General features: G+C 34.5%; 2 protein-coding genes across 4 annotated transcripts; one reads left to right on the top strand and one right to left on the bottom strand.

Moving 5' to 3' along the window:
- The first annotated feature begins 5,251 nt into the window (after positions 1-5,251).
- Positions 5,252-7,784, top strand: LOC112764650 (scarecrow-like transcription factor PAT1). 3 transcript variants are annotated; one of them, XM_025810364.3, is made up of 3 exons: positions 5,323-5,499; positions 5,946-6,086; positions 6,187-7,784. In XM_025810364.3, exon 3 carries the CDS (start codon positions 6,209-6,211, stop codon positions 7,535-7,537), a length of 1,329 nt encoding a protein of 442 aa, XP_025666149.1. In that variant the 5' UTR covers positions 5,323-5,499; positions 5,946-6,086; positions 6,187-6,208; the 3' UTR covers positions 7,538-7,784. The 3 variants fall into 3 exon arrangements, with proteins under 3 accessions (XP_025666150.1, XP_025666149.1, XP_025666148.1); XM_025810365.3 differs by lacking the exon at positions 5,946-6,086 and having other exon boundaries at positions 5,252-5,499; XM_025810363.3 differs by having other exon boundaries at positions 5,341-5,499; positions 5,946-7,784.
- On the bottom strand, positions 7,705-8,837 carry LOC112764652 (uncharacterized). Its single transcript, XM_025810366.3, has 2 exons — positions 8,475-8,837; positions 7,705-8,308 (listed from the first exon to the last, which is right to left on the bottom strand). Exons 1-2 carry the CDS (start codon positions 8,689-8,691, stop codon positions 7,728-7,730), a joined length of 798 nt encoding a protein of 265 aa, XP_025666151.1. The 5' UTR covers positions 8,692-8,837; the 3' UTR covers positions 7,705-7,727.

The raw sequence follows: 8,837 nt of genomic DNA, 5'->3' as shown, positions 1-8,837 counted from the left end.
TTATATTTTAAATCAATGGTTTAAATTTAAAGTAAGTTTTAGTATTTAGAATTTAAAAATTTATAATTTAAAATTTAAAATTTAGAATTCATAATTTAAATTTTAAAATTCAAAGCTTAGTGCACTTCTTACTTTCTATAGAAAGTATTAGCATTTTCCTTTAATTTAATATATTACAAAATAATTTTATTTCTCTTTTTTTTACAAATTAAGATTTTAATATTTTTAATTATGATAGAATTCTCAAATTATAAAACTCATCCTATTTTTTATGAGTTTAATTTTGATGCATGTAAAATATTTTATATTCGTTATGTTGAATGACCATTCGCGCAATTAATGTGAAACGTAGTTATTTTTATTGATGTGATATTACTTAATTGAATACATGGTAAAACACTAAAACTACTTTATATTATTAGTACATCAAAATTAAATTTATTTTTTTATTTGGGTTAGAATTCGTGTATCTTACTTCTTTTTTAATTAGACCTTGTTACCCTCTTTATTTTTGGAATTAGATATTAGAATGTATTACTCACATTAGAAATTGAAATGAACTAGGAGTTTTAACTTTTAACACGGATGGTCAAAAATTCAGAAAATTCCAATGAGTACACGTACAACACATGGAGGAGGTGAAAACAAATTAAAACAGAAAAGAAGAAGAATTCTGAGTTTAAGTTGGACTCAACTTCTACAATCAGATTTGCAAGGATTTCAACGCTCAAAAAACACTACAAACACTTTGCCTTCCTAGTTGGAAACATAGTACAAAAGTCAATTCATTTTTTGTCAAGAAATGTAGCTGTGGTTGACAGGCCAAAAGTGACGCACTTGATTATGTCAAATTCTACACAATAATTGATTAATAATTATTTTAACATATTTTTTTTCTAAAATTATGTGTGAGATTGGAATCTCAAACTTTTAAATGATATAAAAAGAATATGTCATTTGAGTTATTTGAGTTATAGCTAGTTGACAATTATTTTAACACATTTGCCACTTTGAATATTTGAAGAAATATATGTGTAGTACAAGGAAATAGTATCGAAATATATTGAAATATATTCATTTATATTTACAATCATGTTGCCTATTCGCTAAAAATAAGTTATTAATTAGTTATTGTGTATAAGAATGTGTATTTGTTATTTAATAAAAAATATTATACTATTGTAATTAAATATCTTTTATTGTTCATTTATTATAAATTTAATTATTTTATTAATTAATTATTTAATTAAAAAATATATAAATTAATATGTATAAATATATAAAAATACATAATAAATTCCGCCTATGTTACACTTGCGGTACATAGCCAGTTTTAAACCCGGATAAAGGAGGAGGGTTGTGTTAGATCTTCGACAACTAACATAAAAATATAATCGAATCCCCATGACATGAATCAAAGACATTATTGCGCTAAAGCTAGGTCGTTGCCCGTAAGCAACGCGCTGTATGGCTCGAGTATGGTGTCAAATGAGCAAGAACCGCTGCATGGATGCCCGGATGTAGTGTTAAATGAGCAAGGGTTCTCGCATTTTCGTGAACAGACGAGGGTAAATAAACTAGTTCACATAGTAAAAGGTAAAGGTCGGAGCGACAGAAGGTTGAGATTTGGGACATGGAACATAGGCACTCTAACAGGAAAGTCCATGGAGGTGGTGGACACCATGACAAGGAGGAAGATTAACATTATGTGCCTATAAGAAACAAAGTGGGTTGGTGCGAAGGCTAGGGAGTTGGATACTTCTGGTTTCAAACTTTGGTATACAGGAAAGGTGAAGAATAGGAATGGGGTTGGAATAATTGTGGATAAGCAGTGGAAGAAGGACGTAGTGGATGTCAAGAGGGTGGGAGATCGGATCATCTCTATCAAACTTGCGGTGGAGGGAGGTGTTTTCCATGTGATTAGCGCCTATGCACTGCAAGTGGGTTCGGATGAACAACACAAGATAAGGTTTTGGGAGGATCTAGAGAGTTTGGTTCAAGACATACCTTTGGGAGATAAGATTTTCTTAGGAGGAGATTTAAATGGCCGTGTTAGGAGAGAAGTGACTGGATATGGGAGTATTCACAGAGGCCATGGTTTCGGGGTGATCAATATTGAGGGTAAAACTATTTTGGACTTTTTCTCAACCTTTGATCTTCTCATCGCAAATACATGTTTTAAAAAGAGAGACGAACATCTTATAATCTATAAGAGTGGCATGACAAGCTCTCAAATCGACTTCTTCTTGTTGAGAATAGTCGACCGAAAATTTTGCATTAATGTAAAATTATCTTGGGAGAGAGTTTGACAACACAACATAGGGTGCTCGTCATGGATTTTTGCGTTGAGCAAAAGTTGAGGAAAAGACATCATACGAAGAACCCAAGAATGAGGTGGTGGCGGATGAAAGGTGAAGAACAAAGAAACTTCCTAAGACGTGTAGGAGAAGAGGCAAAGTGGGATGGGAATAGAAGCGCGGAAGAGATGTGGAGGGAGATGGCAGAAGTTATTAGAAGAATAGCAAAAGAAAGCTTTGGTGAATCTAAAGGAATAGGACCAAGAGACAAGGAGTCCTGGTGGTGGAATGCGAGTGTACAAGAAAAGATAAAGATAAAAAAGGGAGTGCTTTAAAGAGTGGTCTTTATGCCGCAACGCATATAATTGAAAAAAATATAAGGCGGCTAAAAAAGAGACAAAAGTGGCTGTAAGTGAAGCAAGAACAAGAGCATATGAGGGTCTCTACCAGTCTTTGGACACGAAAGAAGGAGAAAAAGGTATATATAGAATCACAAAGAGCCGTGAAAGAAGAACGAGAGATTTTGATCAGGTTAAGTGCATAAAGGATAAGGATGGAGAGGTGTTGGCTCAAGAGGAGAAGATTAATGAAAGGTGGAAGAGCTACTTCTACGAGTTATTTAATGAGGGACAGAAGAATCTTCTGAACCTTGGTCGGTTATGCATAAGGGAAGAAGATCAAAACTTTGACTACTATCAAATGATTCGAGACTTCGAGGTAAAAGAGGCTCTAAAGCAGATGAAAAATGGCAGGGCAGTAGGACCTAATAATATTCCGATTGAGGTTTAGAAGGGTCTTGGAGAAAAAGGCATCAACTGATTAACCAAGCTTTTTAATGAGATTTTAAGGTCAAAGAAGATGCCTGATTAGTGGAGAAAGAGCACCTTGGTATCTATCTACAAGAATAAGGGAGATATATAAAGTTGCAAAAACTATAGAGGGATCAAGCTTATGAGTCACACCATGAAGTTATGGGAAATGGTGATAGAACGGAGGTTGAGAAAAGAGATACAAGTAACAGATAACCAATTTGGATTTATGTCAGGTAGATCTACCACTGAAGCGATATACCTATTAAGAAGGATGATGGAGAGGTATCGTAGTAATAAAAGAGATCTACATATGGTGTTTATTGATTTGGAAAAAGCGTATGATAGAGTACCAAGGGAGGTCTTATGGAAGGTTTTAGAAAAGAGGAGAGTAAGGATCGCATATATTCGTGCAATTATAGATATGTATGATGGGGCCACAACTAGTGTGAAGACTCAAGGTGGTGTGACAGAGAAATTTTCTATTGGTATAGGATTACACCAAGGATCATCCTTAAGTCCATACATTTTCACGTTAGTCTTGGAAGTATTCACAGAGCACATCCAAGAGCCTGTGCCATGATGCATACTTTTTGCCGATGATATCGTCCTTATGGGAGAGTCAAGGGAAGACCTAAATAAAAAGTTGGAGTTATGGAGAGAAGTTCTAGAAGTTTATGGTTTGCGCATAAGTCGTAGCAAGACAGAATATATGGAATGTAAGTTCAGTCTGAGAAGGGAAAACCCTAATATAGAGGTGAAGATTGGAGAAAACATCCTACGAAAAGTTAAAAGTTTTAAGTATATTGGATGCATCATACAGGATAATGGAGAGATTGAACATGATGTAAATCATAGGATCCAAGCAGGTTGGTCAAAATGACGGAGTGCATCTGGTTTTATATGTGACAAAAAAGTGCTTTTAAAACTTAAAGGTAAATTATATCGCACCGCTATAAGACCGGCTATACTTTATGGTACGGAGTGTTGGGCGGCTAAAGGGGAGCACGAGTATAAGCTGAGTATGGCAGGGATGAAGATGTTGAGATGGATGAGTGGACATACGCGATTGGATAAAATAAGGAACGAAGATATAAGAGAGAGAGTTGGAGTAGCACCCATTGTGAAAAAGATGGTTGAATCGCGTCTCAGGTGGTTTGGACATGTGAGAAGAAGACCGATAGAACATCCAGTTAGGAGGGTGGATGAGTTGGAAGATGGATAAGGGGCGAAAGATAGAGGAAGACCTAAGAAGATCATCCATGAGGTGGTCAAACGAGATTTACATGTAAACGGTCCTTCTATTAACATGATACATAATAGAGCATAATAACATTGTTTAATTTATGTAGCGACCCCATTTAGTGGGACAAGGCTTTGTTGTTGTCGTTGTATATAATACATAATAATTGATTCTATAATTAATGTTTTGTATACATAAAGTATTTTCGTTATATCTATATTTAATAATGTTCTAAAAGTTCTTAAGATATATAGTGATTATTATATATATAAGTTATAATTATGGACAAATGCACGTGTTATGAGGAATATAGAAATAGAAATAATGGTAATGAGTAGGGTTATGAGAAATTTAATGAGAATAGAGTAGTAAGTAGTAACACAAGTGTGAAGTCAAAGAAACCGTGTTGACCAGTATCCTATGATTCCACACGCTGGTAAAAGGTTACCAGTTACAACAATCTTTACCAGCATACCTTTTTTTTTTGGTTTCTCACTTTAAAAATTCGCTTATAATTGTTTTTATATAAAATTAATATTTAAAAATATTAAATAATTTAATAAATTTAACTAAATTATCATCTAACTATTTTTAATTATTAATTTGATTTCACTCAGGGTGCATCCGTATTAATATTTTAATAATCAACAACAACTTTACTATTATCTTTTTTTTTAATTATTTTACACAATGAATATTCCAATCGGTCATTAGAAACGTGGAAGAATGCATTTTAATAATTAGTTAAATCATATAATCTTCTGTATAGAATAAGTATTTTAAAATAATGTTAAGCGAAAGTGACGTCATGGTTAAGATAAGACAGCATAAAGGAGAGGAAATTAAATAATAACATTTGTAATATTTTGTATAAAGTATAAACATATTATAAACATGATTGAAGATTATATAATATAGAAAAGGACAAGAAAAATCTTCGTTTCTTAGCTACGCGTCTCTATAAAATATCAACAAATATACGCATTTATTTCAGAGGAATTAGACCAAATTCTCAACCACCACCTTGAACCCAAAAAAAGAAGAAAAAGAAAAGAAAGAAAAAAAAACTTCATAGAAATTAAGTATTCATTATTTGTTGTCTTGGCATCGAAGTTCAAAGTTCAATACACACTTTCTCTCCATATCTCTGGTGAGTTTCTCTGAAATTGTTTGAAGTCTTAACTCTTGTGTTCTTGTTCTTAAGTCAAAGATGAAGCTGCATCTTTCTATGCTAATTATTGTGTCAAAACTTGTTGCTGATGAATGAAAATTTTTCATCCCTTTTCTTGTTTACAATTTTTCTTTTCTGGTTTTTAAAACTAAATGGCTCTTTTTAGTTAAATGAGTCAAAGTTCTCAGTTTGAACTTTGAATCATTTAGTAGTAGCATAGAACATGATGTAATTAAGAATCATTAGTTCAAGTTGAATAGTAATTACTAATGATTATGCTTTTAGTATTAGAGAGATTCATAGTTAATATTTAATTCATGTGTGGTTTGAAAATAGATTAGGAAAATGTTTAATGCATTATTTGGTTGTGATTATTGTTCCATCAACACTGAAATACTGCATTTTTTTGTCATCTTTTTCTGCAGAAAATCTCAAATGTGAACAACATTCAAATTTGTAATTTGGGAATTAGTAAAATCATTCTGGTGTTGTTTGCATATATTCAAAAGAACTTGTTACCTTTTGAATGCAAACAAACATGTCCTATTCTTGTTACTTCCTTCAAAGTGAGAACCTAAACAATAATTACCCTTTACTTCATAATTCAGAACACTATTGCACCCTTGAATCTTTTTCTACTAACCAAAACTCCCCATCTTCTCTTAGTTTCTCACCTGAGATTACTCCAATGTTGAAGCAAGACCGCATCGAACATGACAATGAATCTTGCTTGACACATGATCAAAATGACTTGAGCAACAAGATAAGGGAACTGGAAAGTGCTATGCTAGGATCTGATGCAGATATTCTAAACACATATGGTGCTGCTATGATTCCACAAGAATGTGACTCATTCTTGAGGTGGAGGAAAATGATGGAGGTGATATCGCGAGGCGATTTGAAAGAGATGCTTTGTGCTTGTGCAAAAGCAATGTCAGAGAATGACATGGAGACAACTGAATGGCTGATTTCTGAGCTGCAAAAAATGGTGTCGATTTCTGGGGATCCAGTCCAAAGATTAGGAGCATACATGTTGGAGGCACTTGTTGCAAGGCTAGCCACTTCAGGAAGCACAATCTACAATGCCTTGAGATGCAAGGAACCTACTGGCAATGAACTCCTTTCTTATATGCATATGCTTTATGAGATCTGTCCATACCTCAAATTCGGATATCTTTCTGCGAATGGATCGATAGCCGAAGCAATGAAGGATGAAAATGAAGTTCACATAATTGATTTTCAGATTAACCAAGGAGTTCAGTGGATAAGTCTCATAAAAGCACTTGCTGCAAGGCCTAATGGATCACCAAAGATCAGAATAACATGTTTTGATGACTCTACCTCTGCTTTTGCCAGAGGAGGAGGACTTAACATAGTTGGAGAAAGGTTATCAAGAATTGCGAATTCATGTAAGGTTCAATTTGAATTTCATGCTCTAGAAGTTTCCCCTTCTGAGGTGAAGCTTGATGATCTTGACATTAGGCCTGGTGAGTCCATTGCTGTGAATTTTGCCATGATGCTTCACCATTTACCGGATGAAAGCGTGGATAGCCGGATAAATCATCGCAACCGGTTGTTAAGACTGGCAAAGTTCTTGTCACCTAAGGTGGTTACCTTGGTTGAGCAAGATTGTAACACAAGTAATCTTCCTTTCTTCCCACGTTTTGTGGAAACAATGAACTACTACTTGGCTGTTTTCGAATCAATCGACGCAGCTCTTCCAAGAGATCACAAAGAGAGGATCAATGTGGAACAGCATTGCCTTGCTAGAGAAGTTGTTAATCTGATAGCATGTGAAGGTGCAGAAAGAGTCGAACGCCACGAGGCTCTGAAGAAGTGGAGATTGCGCTTCGAAAGGGCCGGATTTGCACCATATCCTTTGAGTTCTTATGTTAATTCTTTGATTAGGCAGCTTCAAGAAAGCTACCCTGGACAATACACTCTAGAAGAGAGAGATGGTGCTTTACTTCTTGGTTGGAAAAATCAATCTCTTGTTGTCTCTTGTGCTTGGAGATGAAAATTCAATCATAGATTCATAGTTAGTTTATGTATGATAATCTCTCCTTCTCTAGAATCCCATGTTTCATAGTCAAATTACCATGTTCTGTTAAAAAGTACATTCAATTTCAGAAAATCTCAAGAGAGGTCAATGTAATTTACCCTAGAAAGAATGGTGACAATATATTACTACAGAACATGTATGTATGTTAGCTAAAAATGATTACAAAGCAAGGAAGTATAGAACTTGGATTTTTCACTACAAATTTTTCTAAGCTAAATTGAATTTCTCCCAAACCATTTGAGACAGGCCCTTCAAATTCACCATCAACTTCATTCATTGAAGTTCCAGCAATTATCCTGCAAACAATTGCAGCTCTTTTCACAATCCTAACTCTTGTAGTGGCAACTGTTTGCTCCTTTCCAATGTCATTATTCAATTGAATCTTGGCATGTTCTGTGTTGAAGTTGAACTGAATTGTTTGGCAAAGACAACATGAAAGATCTTTACACAAATCATGAACTTTCTTCACAGCTTTCCCTTGGAAACACCTCACTGTTGTGGCATAGAATCTCAACAATTCATTGCCATCCACTGTGCTCCTCGGATGCTGCTCGTCCGCGTTCTTCTTCACATTTTCTCTGTACTTCTCAAACCTTTCTAGAACTTGCTCTGAGTAGCTAACTCTTAGAACTGTCTTAATCTTCCTCAGTGGTTTTGATGTGTTCATCCAAGCCTTCTGAAATATCATCTCAACAATTTTCCTTGAAGGATCTCCAACACTAAGCTCTATCACAATTTCCATAATCACAAATAACTAATTAGTACTAAGTATTCAAGAAATTTGAAGCATGTCTATGCATTACTCTAACTAATTAGTTAATTAGTACTATGCTCAAGAAATTTGAAGCATGTCTATGCATTGTTGATGAGTTATGAAGGAAATTGATTTTACCATGAAGCCTAGCAAGAGTGTTATTTGGCCTTGATAGAACAATGCTAGGTGGAGTTTCCAATGGAGGGTCATTATGGTCTTTGTCTCCATTGATTTTCTTCTCTTTCTCAGAAACACAGAAGCTTCCTTTGCCACATTTTGGTGGCTGCCTTATCACATCACTAAGCTTGCTTCCACATTTAACATTATCCTTCAAAGAAACCCACAAAGCTTGCATCTCTCTCAGATATGTTAGTAGTACTAAACAACTTTGTGTTGTGAACAAAAAAAGAAGTGCATACAAGATTATGGTTATTCCAAAATGAATGAGAGAGAGATGTGTATGTGTTAAGTCTAGAATTGTTGCAAAAGTTTTGAGATTGA

This window comes from Arachis hypogaea, chromosome 17 (assembly GCF_003086295.3).
Source record: "Arachis hypogaea cultivar Tifrunner chromosome 17, arahy.Tifrunner.gnm2.J5K5, whole genome shotgun sequence".
NCBI lineage: Eukaryota > Viridiplantae > Streptophyta > Magnoliopsida > Fabales > Fabaceae > Arachis > Arachis hypogaea.
The sequence above is the reverse complement of the archived record's forward strand: the minus strand, read 5'-3'. Positions and strand labels throughout refer to the sequence as shown.

Excerpts from the sequence above, each read along its gene's own strand:
- LOC112764650 (XM_025810363.3), top strand. The coding sequence starts at position 6,047 with ATGCAAACAAACATGTCCTATTCTTGTTACTTCCTTCAAAGTGAGAAC.
- LOC112764652 (XM_025810366.3), bottom strand. The coding sequence starts at position 8,691 with ATGCAAGCTTTGTGGGTTTCTTTGAAGGATAATGTTAAATGTGGAAGC. Across the intron at positions 8,309-8,474 it reads CACTCTTGCTAGGCTTCATG|AGCTTAGTGTTGGAGATCCT; the intron begins GTAAAATCAATT and ends AAATTGTGATAG.